The sequence below is a fragment of the Micromesistius poutassou genome, assembly GCF_964030765.1.
Source record: "Micromesistius poutassou genome assembly, chromosome: 5".
In the NCBI taxonomy this organism is placed as follows: Eukaryota; Metazoa; Chordata; class Actinopteri; order Gadiformes; family Gadidae; genus Micromesistius; species Micromesistius poutassou.
Genome location: NC_140275.1, coordinates 3,552,607 through 3,572,769, shown reverse-complemented (window position 1 = coordinate 3,572,769; position 20,163 = coordinate 3,552,607). Strand labels below are relative to the sequence as shown.

Below are 20,163 nucleotides of genomic sequence, written 5' to 3'. Positions count from 1 at the left end.
CATTGCATGATTGTGATTCGTTTGAGAATGAGAACAAGGGAGGAGCTGAGTCAGACCGACTCGGCTGAGAACGTGCATTCGCGATTCGTTTGAACGAGAACGAGGGAGGAACCGAGTCTGACCGACTCAGTGACTGAGAATCATGATTCACCGCTACCGGAAATGCGAACGAACGAACAAACGAACGACTCTTCATGGCGAACTGACAGACGCAAACTGATTCTTTCAAACAAATCATGAAATTCACCACTAAGTCAGATCACAGCCTATGAGAAGCAAGTCAAAGCCTTGAGGAAACGAGTATGGTCTCTCCAGCGGATGCTCTCTAAGGAAAGAAGAGAGAAGTTGTCAGTGATCAGGCTGAACAAAGGCCTTAAAAGAAATTTGGCAAGCGTATTCAATCCAAATCAAGTACTGAAACTAAGTCAGTCAAGCGGGGGACGAAGTGGTCCACTGACACCATCAAAAAGGGTCTTCAGGTAAAGTTTGCTTGTGGTTCAACAGGATACAACTTGCTTCTTTCCCAAAATCAACCTCTGCCATCAGAAAGGTCCTTGCAGAGAAGATTGGAGGTGGTCCCCATACAACCTGGAATCCTTCATGAAGTTTTTGAATTTATGCAGTTAAAAATTCAGGCAATGAGAGAAGAAGAGAGGGAGTGTTGCCTCACTCTTGATGAAATGTCCATTCAAGCTGGTGCACAGTATGACAGGAGTACAAGCTGTATTCAAGGAGACGTGACTTTGCCTGATCACAGCGGTGATGCGACACATGCCCTTGTTGTCATGCTGGGTGGGGTAACAACCAGGTGGAAACAGACTGTTGCATATCACTTCACTGGCAATTCTGTGGATGGTACAAAATTGAAGCCACTTATTCTTGAAATTTTGCAGAAAGCCAAATAGATTGGATTGCATGTTACAGCAGTTACATCTGATATGGGAGCTTCAAACCGTGCATTGTGGCTGAGTTTTGGAATAGTGTCCTCTAAGTTTAGCATGACAGTAAACAAAATACCTCATCCCGTGAAAGAGGGCAGATTCCTTCATTTCATCGCTGATGTGCCTCACCTCATCAAGAACATGAAGGCTGCCCTGGTCAATGGAAATGACATCACATTAGGGAAAGACGTCGTTGAGAAGTTTGGGTTAAGATCTAACAAAGTCACAGTGAAGCATGTGAAGATGTTACATGATTTTCAAAAAGACCTAGACCTTAAACTGGCACCGAAACTCAATGACAGCATACTGACACCATCACACTTTGGCAAAATGAAAGTCTCCCATGCTCTTAACTTCTTCAGCCATGCAGTGAGTTCCGGTTTGCTATACTTGGTGGATGCTGAAGGATATGATCCAGACCTAGGTACCACAGCATGGTTTTTGGATTACTTTAACAGGTGGTTTGACCTGATGTCGAGTAGGGGTGTAAACCTTTGGCTTCACCACGGTTCGATACGATTACGATTCTTAAGGCAACGATTCAATATTTGCCGATATCAAAAATTTTGCTTCGGTACGATTCGATTCAGTAACATATGATACAATGTGTGTGTACTGATATGAAACAATATTTTTCACTAACAGAAAAATATGACATTTTTATCAAGTCACAAATGCAGACAATCAAATTGAGGTTCACAGTAATTGTTTTTATTAAGCTCTGCTTAATTACAAATAACACATTTTTTTATAAAAACTAACAAAAATCTTGTGCAAATGAATGTGCAAACTAGTGCAACAGTGCAAACTAATATTAAAATAAAATAACAAATTGAATTCTTCTTAAGGCTCACTTATGTGCTGAACACTGCACACACAAAGGATTTTAAACAACTGAATATAAACATATAAACATATGAACTTCCTGACATTTTCAAACATCAGTTTTGCTTTTCAAGAAAACCAGCTGATCAACATGTTGTGCAGATAGAACACTTCTTTCAGAATGAACAATGTCACCTGCTGTGCTGAACACACGTTCGGACGGCACACTTGTTCCAGGAATGCACAGGTAGGTTTTGGCAAGGTTTGCAATCAGGGGAAACTCAGACTGGTGACATCTCCACCAATCTAAGGCATTGCCATCCAGTGTCAAAGAGTCAGTGTCTTTATACTTCACCATCTCAGCCTGTGCTATCACTCTGGAGGACTTCTCTGTCTGGTTAGGATCCACGGTGCAGAAGGTGTCACCAAATAGCTTAGCCAGTGCCTTTCTCTTCTTAGAAACAGGGACATATTCTGGATGATGCAGAAAAATAAAAAATAATATTCTTAAGAGACCCTATCCCTTCATACATTGCCAGGTTAATCGTATGGCCAAAGCACTTGACGTGAGGAGATAGATTAGCCTCAACTCCAGCTACAGTCATGTTGCTGGCGTTGTCCGTTACTAGAGCTGGGTTTTTGTCTTTTATCTCCCACTCGATGCACGCTTCTTTCAACATATTCTCTATGTTTTTCCCGGTGTGTGCTTCATTTAAAACACGTGCCTGAAGAACAAAATTCTTCATGTTCCAATCGGAATCAATGTGGTGGCTGGTCACAGTTACATATGCCTCTGTTGTGCGCGACGTCCACCCGTCTGTTGTGATAGCGACTCTTGTAGCTTTCTCTAAATCACATTTTACCCATGCCTTGACTTCGTTGTACAGATCAGGGATGCATTTCTCGCTAAAATGCTGTCTGGATGGATCAGATGGATGACAGCCTTCTGGATGGAAAGGAGTCTCTGCAAGAGATGGCCATATCCCAGACTGCAGCGATTGAAAGTGACATAAAGAAGATAATGTTAGATGATCTGTTCTAGGAAAGAGTATCTAGCAGTCTGACAATCCTCAAACCTATTGCAGCAGCAATAGCGAAGATAGAGGGTGATGGTGCCATCTTATCGGATGTCCAGTGTCTTTTTGCAGAACTCAAAGAAGAAATCCAGATGGTCCTGCCCACTTCCCTACTACTGAAAGCAGAGGAAACTGCTGTGGTCAAGGCATTGGGAAAGTGGCGGGACTTCTGCATGAAGCCGGTGCATGCAGCAGCATACATGCTGGATCCAAAATATGACAGGGGCTTACTTTCTGGAGAAGAAGTTAACGGTGCCTACGCTGTCATTACAGCCATGTCTGACCACCTGGGTCTTGATAAAGGCAAAGTTCTAGGTAGTTTGGCGAAGTATCGAACAAAGCAAGGCCTTTGGGAAGGGGATGGAATATGGCAGTCATGCCAGCAGTGTTGTAATGTAACGAAGTACAAATACTTTGTTACTGTACTTAAGTACAATTTTCACATATCTGTACTTTACTTCGTTATTTATATTTCTGACAACTTTCACTTTTACTCCACTACATTTCCTAAATAAAATGTGTACTTTTACTCCGATACATTTCTCCTAACCATCTTCGTTACTCGTTACTACAAATTAAAATCAGAAGAAGTTTGAGTTGGTGACGTAATGGCCGTTTGTTGTCATGTCAACCGCCAAGCGCGAAGAAGAAGAAGTCCTGCTTGTCCGGGCATGTCACATTATTGATGCCACCATGGAAGCACCTGCTGCAGGCTCTGCTGCTAACGTTACCACTCCGGTAGCAGATGACGAGCATCTCGACTACAGTGGCGAACTTGGTGAACTCCGTGGTGGTGACGAAGATAACGTTAAACACCCGTGGCCGTATTTGCAAGAAATATTTTAACCCATATATAACCCTCTAACTCACTTTTTTTTAAAAATACCTTTACTTTTACTCTTACTTTTAATACTTAAGTACATTTTATATCAGACAATTACTTTTGATACTTAAGTACACTAAATGTCAGGTACTTTAAGACTTTTACTCAAGTAATATTTTAAAAGGTGACTTTAACTTCTACTAAAGTCATTTTCTGGTAAGATACTTGTACTTTTACTCAAGTATCGCTTTCAAGTACTTTATACAAGACTGCATGCCAGCACATATCTGCAGCCACCTGGTGGAAGGGACTTTGTGGATCTGAGGCCCTTGCACCTGTAGCCTCCATCATCCTCCAAATCCCACCATCATCAGCCGCCTCCGAGCGCAACTGGTCACTGTTTGGGAACACACACACAAAGGTTCGCAACAGGCTCACAAATGTGAGAATGGAAAAACTGGTTGGCATTCGGGCAAACCTAGGGCTCTTTGAGCCTGACACAGAGCCATCCTCAACAAGGCTGGAAAGTGACACTGAAGAGAACACTCAGAGTTGGATGTTGAGGAAGTGGACATGTTGTTGGATGTTGATGAGGCCCAGGAAGAGCCCATTGACTGAAAGGGTTAAGCAAAAATGCAGAGGATTGCTTGAAGGAAGATTTGCATGTTTAATGGGACTTTTTCGAATGAGAGGGGATCTTTTCATTTAACATTTTGAATGGGACTTTGTGGGCATTTTTGAATGAGTGGGGTTGGGGGGATGAGTAATATTTAACTCAACATTCATGTTTATGTTCTTCAATGAAACAAATGATGGTTCAATAAAATAATTTAAACTTGTTCTGTTCTACTTACAAATAAATCTGTTGAAATATCTTTCTTTTTTAATTGTATCATTTTGCATGGATGTTTTCTTATGACTTATGTTTATATTTATGCTTGGATATGATACAATTTCATTACATTACCCTCAATTCCCAGTTAGTTCCCCTAAATTCCCATAAATTCCCTTAATTCCCATTATTCCCATGTAAAGTTTCCAATATGGACTATTTCCAAAATTCCCCAGCTTAACTTCCCATGGAAATTTACCGGAAATTTACCGCCCCTTTGCAACCCTAGCTAGGACAAAGTATGCACGTCCTAGGTCACGGGACAAAATCCAAAGTCTGAGCAATTTTGAGCTTTAAAAAAATAATAATGAAGAACAAAAGGGGTTGGACAGACACCTGGTCCTCCTTTGAAGAGATTGCCCTCATAATGAAGTAGGGTAGGCTTTTGTTTTTGCTCATATAGGCTATATATTTTTTCTTGTATATACTGTATATATATTTTTTGTATTTTTTTGTATATTCTTTTTGAATATATATATACTTTTTTTTTTTGTGTGTGTGTGTCTGTTTCTTTCATAGGTGACCCGCACCGGGGTTGGCCGAGTGGAGGGATCATCTTATTGGAGCAGGGAGACCACTCTGGAAATGCAACTGAAACGAGGTGGAAAAAAAAATCACTTTTTTATTCACATTGAAGCCTATTATCTTCTCATAGTAAGAATTAAACAGTAACTCACCCCATAGCCGCCTTCTCCAATCTCGTCATTTGTTTCTTTGGCCCCTCTGCTGGCCCCTCTCCTGCATCAGCCTTACATGCATAAGTGTATGCGGAACAACGTAAGAAGATTTAAAAGAAAGCAAGAGCATGTGCCACACACCACAACATCCTGAGTGGCGTCATGAAATGTGTTGGATTGCACAATTAGCTGAGGCTATTCAAAAAGACTCACTGCTGTAGGTCAGGTATCCCTTCGTGGCCTCCTTCAGGTCAGTCCTGGCGATCTTCTTTTCGTGGTGCTTCTTCACCTTCTCATTCAGCCAATTGGCCAATCGCTGCCTGAGGCTCTTGTCTTTGGGCTCCTGTACAGGTTTGTCCTCTTCCTCATCGGCCATGTCCGAGATTCCAAAGAAAAGCTCTTCTTTTTCTATCTTCGCTTCTAGATGAAGGATGATGACCAAGGTCTTCTTCTCAGACTTGATGTTGGTGTCCTGTCAGATATTAATGAGACAACTGTATTTAATGATGATTCAAGTAGCTGTTTGTCTGTTTGCTGTTCGTGTGTTATATCTTAGTGACTGTTAATGTGAACACTCACACTCACACTCACACACAGGTAACCATAACAATGCAGCTAGCTCACCATGTGAGTAGCGGAGGTGTGGCCTGAGTCCAGGGCTGACAGCTCGTACTCTTTGTACGCGTCAAGCTCAGACGCCTCCTCAGTCGCCAAGACCTCCGGACTCCTCAGCATCTAGGACACAACACACCGCTTCAGGAACTCGTTGAGTTAAAACAGGATACTACACTGAAGATTAGGGATGTCTTCATTGTATTGTAAACCGCTACAGTGGTGTGTGTGTGTGTGTGTGTGTGTGGATGGTGAAGCTCCGTCTAAGCATTGATTTATTTGATACCCGTGTCCTCGGGTCATGCTTCCCCTGGACCCATATAGTATAACGCTACGTTGTGTGTTGCATTTCATATACAATGTCGCTCATTATAACGCTTATACACAACGACAGTACTAGAAAAGTATCACAAAGTTGCCGTTGCTGAGAAAAAGTTGAATCGGTGCATCACTACTGAAGATACATGTTAGGTCCTGTTATAATATGGACTCACTCGTGTGTGTGTGTGTGTATGTGTGTGTGAGAGAGAGATCAAGTTTCTATGTATACATATATATATATATACACATATATATATATATATACACATGTATATATTTATATACATAAATAGTTTTTTAATTGTCAATATTTTGACACACACACACACACACACACCATCGCGATCACTCAGAGTCGAGTATGATGGTCCTCCTGGGGTTTCCTTTTTGTGGGTCCTCAGATGGCTAAAGAGGCCAATTCTGGAGCCACATACTTTATTGCAAAGTGGGCATGGATGTGAGGTGCCAGGGGTAGCGAATGGGGGGGCCTGTTTGGTGGTGAACCTCTCCTTCCTTTGCTGCTGCTTGAGTTTGTCGGAGTTGGTCCTCATGGAAAGTGCACGGCACCTTCTTGCAGGCAGTTTCTCCAGGTGGATCTGTGTTGTGCAGTGTCCTCCCAGTTTAAACTGTTAATGTTGAATTTTTTGAGGTTTGTCCTAATGTTGCGGGGGTTAATTTCCAGGCCTGCAAAAGCTCCACTTGCACAGCAGATTCTCACACACACACACACACACACACACACACACACACACACACACACTATGCAAATGTGTATTGCTCAGGCAGGACATCAAGACATAAACATCCCACACCAGCAATAAACCATTTTCTAATTTGAGTATATAGACAAATAGATTGCGCCACCCGGTGGATGCCAGTTCACCTTACAGGACTCTAGGCCCATCGATCTGGAAGATGCTACAGAATATACTTGAAAAACGGTTTTCTATGGTTTCGTATGATTGCTGCATGCAGTCCTCAACGATATAAACACAAAACGTAAATATTTTTGATGGCATTGATGAGTCTTTGGTGGCTTATGCTGTGGGTAAGAAACGTAAGCCTTCGAAAAACAATCATATTTGTGTATTCATATTGCATTTTGGAAAAAACGTGTCATGGATTTATTGCATTTTGGGGAAATAATAAATAAATATCTAAATATTAAAATCTGGATTTGAATTTGTAATGTTATTATAACCTCAAGATGCTATATTAAAGTTTGAAACAGAAAATAGTGGTTTTCATAACACTTTCTTGGTAAAGAAAACACATTTTTACTCAAATTAATCTAAATGAATTTAAAGCGTTTTGAAAGTAAACTCTTCATTTGTAGTGCAATCCAAAAAATGTATATAGGCCTAATTGTATTGTTTTAATGGAGCGTGAATAGCTGTCACTTTTCACTTGCTTCTGTGACGGGGCGGCGATCAGGACTTTAATCGCGCCGTCACCCGATAAACGGGTAGCTGTGGTCGGCAATCGGCATGAAAGCATAATTCTTCGTCTCTCCCGAAACGGCTACTGGCTTTAAGCATACTTTATTTGAACACTCTTGAAAACACTGCTTTTGTCTGTCAAAGCCACAAGTTACAAATTGATGTAGGCCTAATTGTTAACTGCACTTTCCAATGCAGCGCTTCAGAGCGGTGAGGACCTTCACACCATCGGCTATCTCTCTATCTGCATCTTTTTTGCTTAATTCTACCGTGTCTTTAATCCCCTGAATCATTCGTATTCTGTTTTGGATCATCTGCTGAACTTCAGCCTCTATCTTCCCCAGCTGGGCCGTCTTCACTTCATACACCTCCTTCAGAGGTACAACAGGATGGGACCTGTGGTCACCCTCTGTGCAGAACTGACACACACACACACACACACACACATCTGTTCATTCTTGCAGAAGAGCTCAAGTAATTGATTGTGTTTCTTACACATCCTGTCTTCCAGACGGTCCATAGGCTCGACCAGCCGATGTTTCTTCAGGCCTGCGACTCTCTGATGTGGCTCCAGGTGGGTTTGGCAGTAAGAGGTGAAACACACTAGGCAGGACTTCACGGGCTTCAGCTGGGTCCCAGTACAGACGTCACAGGGAACTTCTCCTGGTTCAACACATCGCTGCTTTTTTAACGGTCTAAACTGAGCAGCCATACCTGATAAGAGGGTATTGACCTGTAGATCAGGTCTAGTGTGGAAAATCTTGTTGCAAACTGGACATTTGTACGCCCCCATTGACGTGCAGTTCCCTGACGTCAAACGAGAGACATTATGGTTATTTAGTGTTGATTTGCGAATGTAACTGGGATTCATCGGCGTTGATCTACCTGAGAAGTGAGAAGTGGATACGGCGCATATCGACAACCATATCAGCCATGTATAGTTTACAAGTTGTTCCAAAAACGCACGCCAACTTTTGATTCGGTGATGACAATCAAGAACTTTCAAACATTTGGAAATATACCATTTTAAATTATGTTTTACAGTCTGTGGAATAAACCAGTCAAATGAGTGAATGTGAAATATACACCTCTGGCTGTGTTTTTTTTAATGTTAAAGATTGCACGATTTCCAGCACTATTGCCCCCGCTGGCGGTAAATGTTGGTGTCTCACACACACACTCAGAGAAATAAAGACCCTTGTTTCCCATAATATATACAAAACACACACAAACAAAACAAACCATAACCAAATCAATAATCAGTTGGTTGTTTTATTCGATCCAGTGAACACAATCCGTCTGTAGCCGTCAAGCTGCGCATGCAGGCAACCGGAAGACAACAAGAAAGATCACCCTTTAGTCTGCTTCACTGCTAGCCTGGCTCCAGCCGCCAACGTACTTCCGCTCAATTTGAATTTCCGTGCAAACGAAATGAAGTACGAGAGTCTGGCAGGGCCAGGCTGCTTCACTGCCACAGGCAAAGAGAAATATTAATAAAAGAGAAGGAATAAACATGAGCTGTGAAACCCGCTGGTCAGGGCTTCAGTTGGAGCCGACCACATGACTACAGGGGCCCTGTGTGTGTGTGTGTGTGTGTGTGTGTGTGTGTGTGTGCGTACATGTGTGTGTGTGTGTGCGTACATGTGTGTGTGTGTGTGTGTGTGTGTGCGTACATGTGTGTGTGTGTGTGTGTGCGTCCGTACACGTGTATGTGCGTACATGTATGTGTATGTGTGTGTTTGCATGCGTGTGTGTGTTTGTGTATGTGTGTGTGTGTGCGTACCGTGTGTGTGTGTGGGTGCATGAGAAGAGACGCTCCATGGCCTGAAGACATCAGGGTGAGTGAGAGGAGGACCCAAGGTACGTTAGTGTTGTTGGTGGTGGAAATAATAGAATCCTGTATCCATTTAAAACAAAGTCTGTGAGTCAACGTGCTGATTGAAGTTGAGATGGTCTTTGCATGAATACCTTTAAAACAAAATCCATGAGTAAACTATACGGGAAAATAGTTCAATATGTAAACATTTTGAACTGAAAATGTACACATTCTACTGAAAAATTGTGTACTGAAAATGTACCTATTATTATGAATACATACTAGGGATGGGTCAGAATATTCGATTATTCGATTATTCGTTCCTGAGGGTCAAAGTCGATTTTTAACATTTGGACCGTTAACATTTTTTCCCATTCAAATAAACAAGAATTAACGGAACTAATGTTGGTTCTGTAGCACTATTAGTTGTTTTTTATTATTATTATTATTAATCATGTACAGAAAAACAATATACACAATACACAAATATAAATATTAATATATATGCATACAACACAAACACTGATCACTGTTTGTTTTTTTGCGTTTAAGATATTAAGTGATTTCTTGCCGATGATCCATGGCTGCCTTTGTGAATGTCGGCACACATCGAATAATCGATTATTCGTTCATACCACCCACTGATTATTCGACCATGAAAAATTTGAGTTATTCACATCCCTAATACATACTGAGAATGTCAATGTTTTCTTTTCGTATTTTCAACATTTTATTTGACTGCAACCTTCCACCATTTTACATCATTAAACACATATCAAAAGTATCCAGGAAACAACTGACATTGAACCACATAGTGTATCTTACTAATTTATAATGGGTTACATTTCATGTTTGTTTGGGTTAGTTGCTTAAAGAAATTGTCCTTGTCAAAGGTCAGTGAATACTGAATAGTATGATATAAATACAGTGCTCTGAGATCTCATAATAATAACGTGAGTTTCTCCACTCAAACTAAATTAACCTGGATCTACTAGATGGGCACGAGCCCAGGGGCCCCTGAGCACAGAATGGCCCCCCCGCACTGGGAGAAGATAAGCACTAAACATGGATCCATGGAAATATGGCACGAAGCTTGACCCTTTGTTGGGATCTTGAAAATGATCCGATCAACTGTATAATTAGATATTTTTGAATCTGTATTTTATGCAGTCCATGTGCATTGCACGGTGCACCCACACCTGAGCACGGCCGAGCCTGTCTGTGATTCCCTCCCCCCCCCACGCTTTCTTTTGAGGGCGCTCAGCACCCTGGTCTCCCATAGTAACGAAAGTTACAAAGAGTAGTAATAAATAGTACTTAATAGTAGTAAAGTAGCAGGCCAACACGCTGCAACTTATTTAATTGGCTCTGAAATGATTCCGAAAAATAAATGATTGTTAAAAACGGTATCCTCCAATGTTGTTATACATAACTGAAACCATTTACAATATTATAGAAACAAAAAAAAGGGGAGAAAACACACATTGAAGAATATAGTGGAATACAATCATTTACAACGGGCTATATTTATAATAGTCAGGGTTATTTTGGTAAATGAAAATAGCACGACATTAATGCAGTTCTCTCAGATCTAACATAGCACAGATTGTTATTCAGGAAATCTCATTAGTTGTTATGGTTGTTTGTTTTAATATCAAACAGTGTCTTAGTCAGTTTAATTGACAGGTGAGAGAATCAGGGGGGCAGAGTTTCTACCTCCATCACGTACACCTGGACCGAGGAGTGGATAGAGAGGCTCACTAAAGGTGCAGCCAGTAGCAGAGTAGATATGAACCCTGGCTTCCACATCATAGAAGGAGACCAGACCCTCATCATAATCAACAAACACCCCCACCTTCCGGAGCTCAGCTCTCAGAGGGAGACGGACATCAGGGTCATCATTAAATAAAAACACATTCCTGGAGATGTCAAGTACCCAGTAACCCTTCTCAGGGGTCCGCGTGGTCAGACCGTTTCTGTCGATGGACTCTCTGGCCACTCCTAAACACCATGCAATCTTGTCCTTAACCTGGACCTCAAAGTAAAATCTCCCTGAGGAGAAGCTCTGCCTCGTGAGAACACGTGGATACCGTGTAAATCTCTTAGGGTTGTCTGGGAGTTTCTTCACTACACCTCCATCATGTACTTGTTTCCCATCCCCAGAGAGGATGAGCTTTGGATGAGCTGTATCAGGATCCAGAGTCACATCTACTTCATACTGCTGGACCCTCTTCATTTCAGCATCACCATGCAGCTTCTTCATCTCCATGTTCAGTGTCTCCTCCAGCTGATCCAGGGATCTCCTCAAGGTCCCTACGTATGATGGAGGACGGACCTCCACCGTCGTCCAGTCCCTGGTGGGTGGAGGATTCTTCAGAGATATGAAGGCCTGGAGGAAGTGGAGGTGGTCTTTAGTGTGTGAGAGCTGCTCCACCTCTGATCTTCTATTGGTCAGATCTTCTATTTCCTGCTCCAGCTCTTTGATGAGGTCTTCAGCTTGTTTCTCTGTGGATTTCAGTTTCTCTTTAACCGTTTGGTTGAAGTCATCCCGGCACTTTTCAACACAGCCTATTAGAGCAGTGAAGACCTGCCCACCATCAGCTGTCTCTCTGTCTGCATCCTTCTTGCTCATGTCTACTGTGTCTTTGATCTCCTTAATCTTTAGTTTTCTCTCCTGGATCATCTGCGGAACTTCAGCCTCTATCTTCCCCAGCTGGGCCGTCTTCACTTCATATTCCTCATTTAGAGGTACAACAGGATGGGACTTGTGGTCTGTTTCTTTGCAGAACTGACATACAGAGACCTGTTCAGTCTGGCAGAAGAGCTCCAGAAGCTGATTGTGTTTAGTACAAATCCTGTCTTCCAGACGGTCCATAGGCTCGACCAGCCGATGTCTCTGCAGGCCTGCGACTCTCTGATGTGGCTCCAGGTGGGTTTGGCAGTAAGAGGTAAAACACTCTAGGCAGGACTTCACAGCCTTCAGCTGGGTCCCAGTACAGACGTCACAGGGCACTTCTGCTGGTTCAACACAAGGCTGCTCTTTTACTCGTAGGCCTACGGACGTTCTAAACTGAGCGGCCAGCTCTGATAAGAGGGTATTGACACGTAGATCAGGTCTTGTGTGGAAAAGCTCGTTGCAAACAGGACATTTGTACTTGACTTGTTCATCCCAGAACTTAGTAATACAGGTCCTGCAGAAGTTGTGTCCACATGGTGTGGTAACTGGGCTGCTGAACACATCCAGACAGATGGAACATGAAAAGTTCTCTTCAGACCAGGAAGTGTTAGCAGAGGCCATTCCTAGACACAGACGACAAGGTTTATGTTACGAGCAATTCCATTATTTTTTTAATTCCCTAACGGGAAAAGTGGTTTTAACCTCTCTGAAAGTTGTGCTGTTTTACTCACCTTGTTGTTGTTTCTGTCTCTCAGACTATTTGCTCCGAAGTGGGTTTTCTTTCGCTCCTGACCGAGCGAACTGCCTACACGTCGGATGCTTTGGTTTCTATAAACCTTAAGTTTCGTTTCGTCAAGATGACGTCCTCTCCTATACTCCACTTAGCTCCTCCCCTAACTCCTGGCTCCGCACATGGGTGCACTTCATCCATGCACTGTGTCGGTATTTTAAATGCGTTGATGTGTGTTCTCTTCTTTCTTGAGTTAAGAGAGCCGGTGCAAAACGAGAGACATTGTTGGGATTTTGTGAGGAATTGCGACTGTAATGGTGATTAACCGGCGTTTAGAGACCCGGGTGTCCGGTGCTTCCCGAATGCTTTTTATCCAACCCGATCCGAGTTTCAACAGAAACAGACAGAGAGCTGTTTATTGGCGCTACGCTGCTGTAGGAACTTTCCCCGATGTGCACGCTTACAGTGCACACACGAGCAGCAGAGCTGAGAGCAACAGACAGCGATACAGTCTGGTCAGTGGGGGATTTCCTTTTGCCCGTTTGAAGTACTAGTGCAGCCCCTGCTGGTAACACACACACACACACACACACACACACACACACACACACACACACACACACACACACACACACACACACACCTGTCCAGACATTATAAAGGCAAAAAAGATGAATAAATAAAAAATGTGAAATAAAAAAGATTAGTTGTGTTCCCACTGCTCAGGGGCTAAAGTTGGAGCAAACCACTGTGCGTGCGTGTGTGCGTGCGTGCGTGTAGGAGGAGGAAGGTGGAGAGGGTGGAGGACTGGTGTCGGGTGAGGGTGTAGTTGACTCAGTCCGAGCACACGTTGTTGGGCTTCTTGGAGAGCACCATGGGGGCCCGCTTCTGAGGAGGAGGAGGAGGTAGAGGAGGAGGAGGATGAGAATGAGAGAGGAAAAGGAGGAGTTAGAGGAGGAGGAGTAGGAGGAGGCGGAGGAGGTGGAGGAGGTGGGGGATGAGAGAGGAGAGGGGGAGGAGGAATAGGTATGAAGGGGAGGAGAGGAAAAAGAGGATGAAGGGTGTGAGTGGAGGTGTTGAGGGACGGGAGGGGTAGGGTGAGGAAGGGGAGGAGAAAGGATGGGTAGGGAGAGAGAGGAGGTGGAAAGAGGAGGAGGAGATAAGAGAGAGGAAGTAATAATCCCTAAACCCTAGAATAACGACAGCTATCCACAGATACTAATGAATACGTAATCACATGTCAGTGTAAACCTTCTTTTTTCAGTTTTTAACTGAATCAACAAAGTTATTTTTCTCTAAAAGCGTCTGCTTAATGTCTCAATAGCAGGTCGTCATGGTGACGGATGATGGGAGTATTTGCACCTTTGGGTGCTGCTGGGCCTCCGGTGCTTCCCTGCTGCCCCGGGCCCAGCTCCGCTTGGTCGGGTGGTCGACGGCGGCGAGCTCGATGAGCGCGGAGAAGACGAAGGCCGGCGTGGCACGTGCTGATGAACCAGCCCATGGCGGTGGCAGACGCCACCCTGGGCAGCGAGTTCCTGGCGCCGCTGATGCTCAGCGTTGTCACGGTGGGGACGCCTAAACAAACAAACAAATTAATAAAAGCAACACAGAGTGAAACAGGGTTTAGAGTTTGAATCCGTCTCTTTCTGTCCAGTTACCTCAGTGTGGGGCCCCGTCTAAAGCTAGGGCCCCACTACACGATGCTTTCAACCTGAAGCCATCACTAAACCATTGAGCAGTGCCCATTTAACCAGTGACGTGCGCCACTCGCCGCACCTTCATCTGTGATGGTCCACACTCACTCCACTGTCTTTGGTGTTGACTTACTGGCATCATGCACTTTGCTGTTGTTTTGGTGTCATGGACTTTTCTCATGTTTTGAAACACATCTCAAGTGGGACTGGTGATGTTTTCTGTGTCACTCTTCATTTTTGTCTGACTAAATATATCCTGCTTCCACAGAGAGAGAGAGAGGGGGACAGAGAGAGTCTGAGAGAGAGAGGGACAGAGAGTGAGAGAGAGAGAAAGAGATAAAAAAGATATAGGGAAAGAGATTCAGAAAGGGAGAGAATGAGAGAAGAGTGCTCTCACTCTTCTCTCATTTTCTACCTCCCATCGTGAGGAAGAGATTAACAATGATGACGAAATAGACACAGAAAGATGACCAGAGAGTGATACAGAAAGACAGATGGAGAGAAAGACCAGTGTGACATAGAGAGAGACCAGGAAAGATAAAAGAGAGCGTATGGGATGCACACAATATGTGAGAGAGCGAGTGAGAGATAAATAGAGAGAGAGAGACACACACACACACAGGGGCAGAATATCTTTCAACTATCAGTGATAGAAGGCTGAGGAGATCCCTGCCATCGTCCAGGCTCAGTGGACACAGCCTGGCCATAGAGCAAGGCCGTCACAGGCAGACCTGGCTACCCAGAGAAGCCAGGCTGTGTCCATTCTGTCCCCAGGAGAGGGAGACAGAAGACCACTTCCTAATGCAATGTATGAGACGCAAGGAACTAAGAGGTCAATACTTTATTAAATCATACACATCAAGAATTCATTGAACCAACTAATTTGCTATGTAATGGATTCATTGTCAGTGGTGTTCATTTACATGATTATTAAGGTATTTGTAACTATTTGTTGTTTTGTTGTGTTTGTCAAATGGTTTGCCAACAGTGTTTCATCATCTATGCCAATAAAGATAACTTAATAGTCGAGAAAGAGATGAAGATAAATAAAGATGGAGATAAAGAGATTAAGAAAGGTGGAGAGGGAGGGAGGAGAGATTAGCGATTAGCAAAGAGGAGGAGAGATACAGAAAGATAATTAGAGATAGAGAAAGACTACACAGAGAGACAAGGAAAGATAAAGAGAAAGATACGGTGGACCAGGAGAAAAGGGAAGCAAGAGAGAGAGTGAACTTTACTTCACCGCATGGATGGAAGACACAGGCCCAATGCTGTTACCATAGAAACATACATTGATGACACTACACTGTAGGAGAGGTAGGGGGAGAGGGGGAGAGAGGGGGATAAAGAGCGAAGAGGAGAGAGTGAGGGGAAGAGAGAGAGAGAAGATGGGTGAGAGGAGAGGAAAGGAGGCACAGTGAGAGAGAGAGAGAGAGAGAGAGAGAATGTTCGTCCTACCTTGGGCCAGATGTTAGTGTGATGTCCTTTATTGGTGTGTGTGTGTGTGTGTGTGTTCTTTAAAATCTGGGCTGCCTAATTTAAAGTTCTTCAAATATTTCATGAAAAAAAAATAGTATGGTACACAAATCGAAACATAACATTTTATTTAAATATGAAAAGTAATTTTCAACAACCGTATTATCCCGCACACAAGTTATGTCTGCGACCATTTGCAATATTATAGTAATTATATTATAGCAATAAACCAAAAAGAAAAAACTGAAAAACACACATGAAGAATATAGTGGAATCTGATAATTTATAATGGGCAATATTTTAAGTTAGAAAGGGTTATTTTCCTAATGAAATTATCTTTGTTAAATGACAGCAGTACAACATTAAAGCAGTTCTCTCAGATCTCCCATGGTAGATATTCTAATTCAGGAAACAACATTAGCTGTTTTGGTTGTTTGATTATTTAATTATCAAACAAAGGTCCTAGTGTGTTTGATTGACAGGTGAGATGATCAGGGGGGAAGAGTTTCTACCTCTATTATGTAAACCTGGACCGAGGAATGGATAGAGAAGCTCAGTAAAGGTGCAGCCAGTAGCAGAGTAGATATGAACCCTGGCTTCAACATCATAGAAGAAGACCAGACCCTCATCATAATCAACAAACACCCCCACCTTCTGGAGCTCAGCTCTCAGAGGGAGATGGACATCGGGGTCATCATTAAACACCAACCCATCCTTGTTGAAGTAAAGAGTCCAGTAACCCATCTTAGGGGTCACTATGATCAGACCTTTTCTCTTGATGGACTCTCTGGCCACTCCTAAACCAACCCGGTATCACGCGATTTCGTGCTCATGCGCACGAACGTTAATCTATTGAATCGTGTCCCAGAGCACGATTGTCTGACTTTTTTCGTGCTACACAGAACGAAATGTAAACCAATGCATTTTGAATGGCAGCGTTTTTCAGACGAGAGAGAGAGAGTATGTGTGTGCAGACAGTACAGTGCACCCTCTAGTTATATATATGTTAATATTTCCGATTTTTTAAGCAGACCTCCTCAAAAACTGAAACGAACGTGCTCCACAGAACGAAATGTAAACCAATGCATTCTGAATGACAGCGTTTCTCCGATTTTTTCGTGCTACACAGAACGAAATGTAAACTAATGAATACTTTTGAATGGCAGCGTTTTTCAGACGAGAGAGAGAGAGTTTGTTTGTGCAGACAGTACAGTGCACCCTCTAGTTATATACAGTAGGCCTATATGTCAATATTTCCGATTTTTTAAGCAGACCTCTTCAAAAACTGAAACTGGCTTCAGAAGGGGTACGTGATCGCAGACAGTACAGTGCTCCCTCTAGTTATATATAGGCTATATATATATATATATATATATATATATATATATATATATATATATATATATATATATATATATATATATATATATATATGTGTGTGTGTGTGTGTGTGTGTGTCAATATATCCGATTTTGCAGAAGACCTCCTCAAAGACTGAAACGTATTTTTCGTGCTCCACAGAACGAAACGAGAGAGAAAGCGAGAGAGGGGGGAGAGAGAGGCTTCAGAAGGGGTGTGCGCAGATAGTACAATGCACCCTAGTTATGTTTATGCCAAAACCACAAATGCATCAAAGGGTAAATGTAGTGTATTGGGATACAACTGATTTCCCTGCTTTTAAGAGCAGACCTCCTCAAAAACATTTCGTGCACATGTGCAGGAACGTTAATCTATTGAATCGTGTCCCAAAGCACGATTGTCTGACTTATTTCGTATTACACAGAACGAAATTCAAACCATAGCCTTTCAATTGGGATATTTTCTTCGACTATAGAAGGGGTGTGCGTAGATAGTACAATGCACCCTCTAGCTATTTATGTGTCAAAACAAAAAAAAAAGAAGACTTTTTTCGTACTGCGCAGAACGAAATGTTAACCCATGCATTTTCGATCGGAGCGTTTCTCAGAATATAAACATGTATGGTGTGTGTAATGTTAGTGGATCTTCTCTCCTCACCAGTACACATGTTGAGATGAAGAGGACTGATTGACGTTCTGCTCTGTGATCACGAAACACAGATGAATGATTATCATTCAATATAAAGTAGGCCTGGGTAATAAAACAATCAATTATCGTATCGTGATAGACTTTTGATCAATATAAAACATGTTCAATATATATCGATAAGAGACTGGACCACTGAATCTAGCAGCTGGGTTTGTTACACAAACACGGTTCCATCCTTATTTACAATATTTGGGTGTTTTTCATCGTTTTATCGACATTGGAGTATTTATCAATGAAGAATGGTGGAAGGTCATATTAAATGTTTAACAGAAGTGTTTAAATCCAGCATGGTAACTCCTAGTTTCTTTAGGTCATTAAAATGATCAATAGTTATCGATATCGATCAATATGATCAAGTTATATCGTGATATGTCTTTCAGACATATCGCCCAGGCCTAATATAAAGTCAATGCATTCATGTCTCTCACTGTCATCAAAGCTGATCAGACCTGACAGCACGGACACCATGGAGTCCTGGACCTTCATGGAGCTTCATGGACCTATTCTACATTACTCCTTGTAGCCAACTTGTAGGCTATAACTGTACTATTTCTGTATTAAACATGTTCTTATTGTTTCTTGTTTCGTTCAGCGTCATGGAGTCCACCCGTTCAGTCGTGACCCTGACCCCAGCAGACTGACGCCGCACACTGCTGAGTTCCACAAACTGTTGATGAAAATCAAAGGTACTGATGCTGAGTGGTTCTGATGAGGCTGACACTGACGTTACTGTGTTGGGTCTAGTCATGTTTCTCCAGGCCGGGTTCCTAGGTCCTCTCCCCTCGGTCCCCTCGGTTCCTGAGTCCTCTCCCCTCGGTTCCTAGTCCTCTCCCCTCTAACCCCTCAGTTCCTAAGTCGTCTCCCCTCGGCCCCCTCAGTTCCTAAGTCCTCTCCCCTCTGCCCCCTCAGTTCCTAAGTCCTCTCCCCTCGGTCTGCAGGGGTCCCGGCCTCCTTGGAGCGGGCTCAGCTGGAGCTGACAGTGCTGTACAACGCGTGTGTGTTCTCCATCGCTCAGTTCCAGCCGGCCCAGGCCCAGTCGCTGCTCACAGAGGGCCTGGAGAGAGGTGAATGCAGGTTTTAGTGTAATACACTAGTGGTGATGTGTGTTCCCATGCCCAAAGTCTCTCTGTGGGCATCCTCAAGCAAGATGCCCCTACCTGCTCCTCACTGACAAGGAGCTAAGGTTCATAAATAGATAGATAGATACAAAATTTATTTATCCCTAGGGGAAATTCAGGGTCCAAGTAGCTTAGTTACATCACACATAACATACACATACAGCAAGCAGGATTGCAAAAAAATAAAGATACTATACTATACTATACTATACACTAGACACTAAGACAATAATGTTAAAGATACTAAGAGAAAGATACTATGAGTATGTATGAGTATAAGTATGAGTTAGGAGACCAGAATTAGATATTAAAAATTAAATATTAAATATGGGCTAACTAGAGTAGTTAAATGGACCTATTAAAAGACGGCAGCGCAGAGATGGATTGAAGATATACAACAATAGATAAATAAATATGGGAAATAAAGTGTAGACATTGGAATAAAAAAAAAAAAACAATAACAAGTAATAAAAAAAATAAGTGAATTTAGTCCAGGCTGTTTTGGAGGGAGGGAGAGGCAGAGCATGAGGGCTAACATAGGGCTAACATAGCCAGTAGACATTTAGGAACAGGACAGTGATGATGTGATACATAGGATGGATATTATGCAGAGAAGTCTATCTCTTTACCTTTAATTGACAGATTATGAAGTTGAATGGCCCTGGGAACAAATGATTTATTCAGAATATCAGTTCTGCCTGTCAGTGCTCGTAGTCTCCGGCTGATCAGGCTCTTCTGCTAGATGATGGTGTTGCAAAGTGGATGATTTTCATTGTCCATGATGGTGAGAAGTTTGCTCAGAGTTCTTTTTCCTGCTACTGAAGAGATGCTCTCCAGTTCAGCTCCCAAAACAGAGCCGGCTTTCCTTACCAGCCTGTCCAGTCGCCCGGCTTCCCTCTTCTTAGTGCTTCCTCCCCAGCACACAACCGCATAGAAGAGGACGCTGGCGACCACAGACTGGTAAAACATCCCAGGAGTT

General features: G+C 42.8%; 1 protein-coding gene and 1 pseudogene across 2 annotated transcripts in view; one reads left to right on the top strand and one right to left on the bottom strand.

Moving 5' to 3' along the window:
* The window catches only part of LOC311343958 (uncharacterized protein), a gene marked incomplete at its 3' end in the record, with an annotated part of 37,642 nt that overhangs the window by 15,392 nt on the left and 2,087 nt on the right, over window positions 1-20,163 (top strand). The window contains exons 2-3 of the mRNA XM_084468913.1: window positions 18,659-18,752; window positions 19,005-19,130. Coding sequence (XP_084325039.1) covers window positions 18,659-18,752; window positions 19,005-19,130 — 220 coding nt within the window. The remainder of the gene's footprint in view (window positions 1-18,658; window positions 18,753-19,004; window positions 19,131-20,163) is intronic.
* Window positions 11,536-12,915, bottom strand: LOC311342722 (E3 ubiquitin-protein ligase TRIM47-like; annotated as a pseudogene). Its single transcript, XR_014684129.1, has 2 exons — window positions 12,831-12,915; window positions 11,536-12,722 (listed from the first exon to the last, which is right to left on the bottom strand). The product of XR_014684129.1 is annotated as an E3 ubiquitin-protein ligase TRIM47-like (transcript).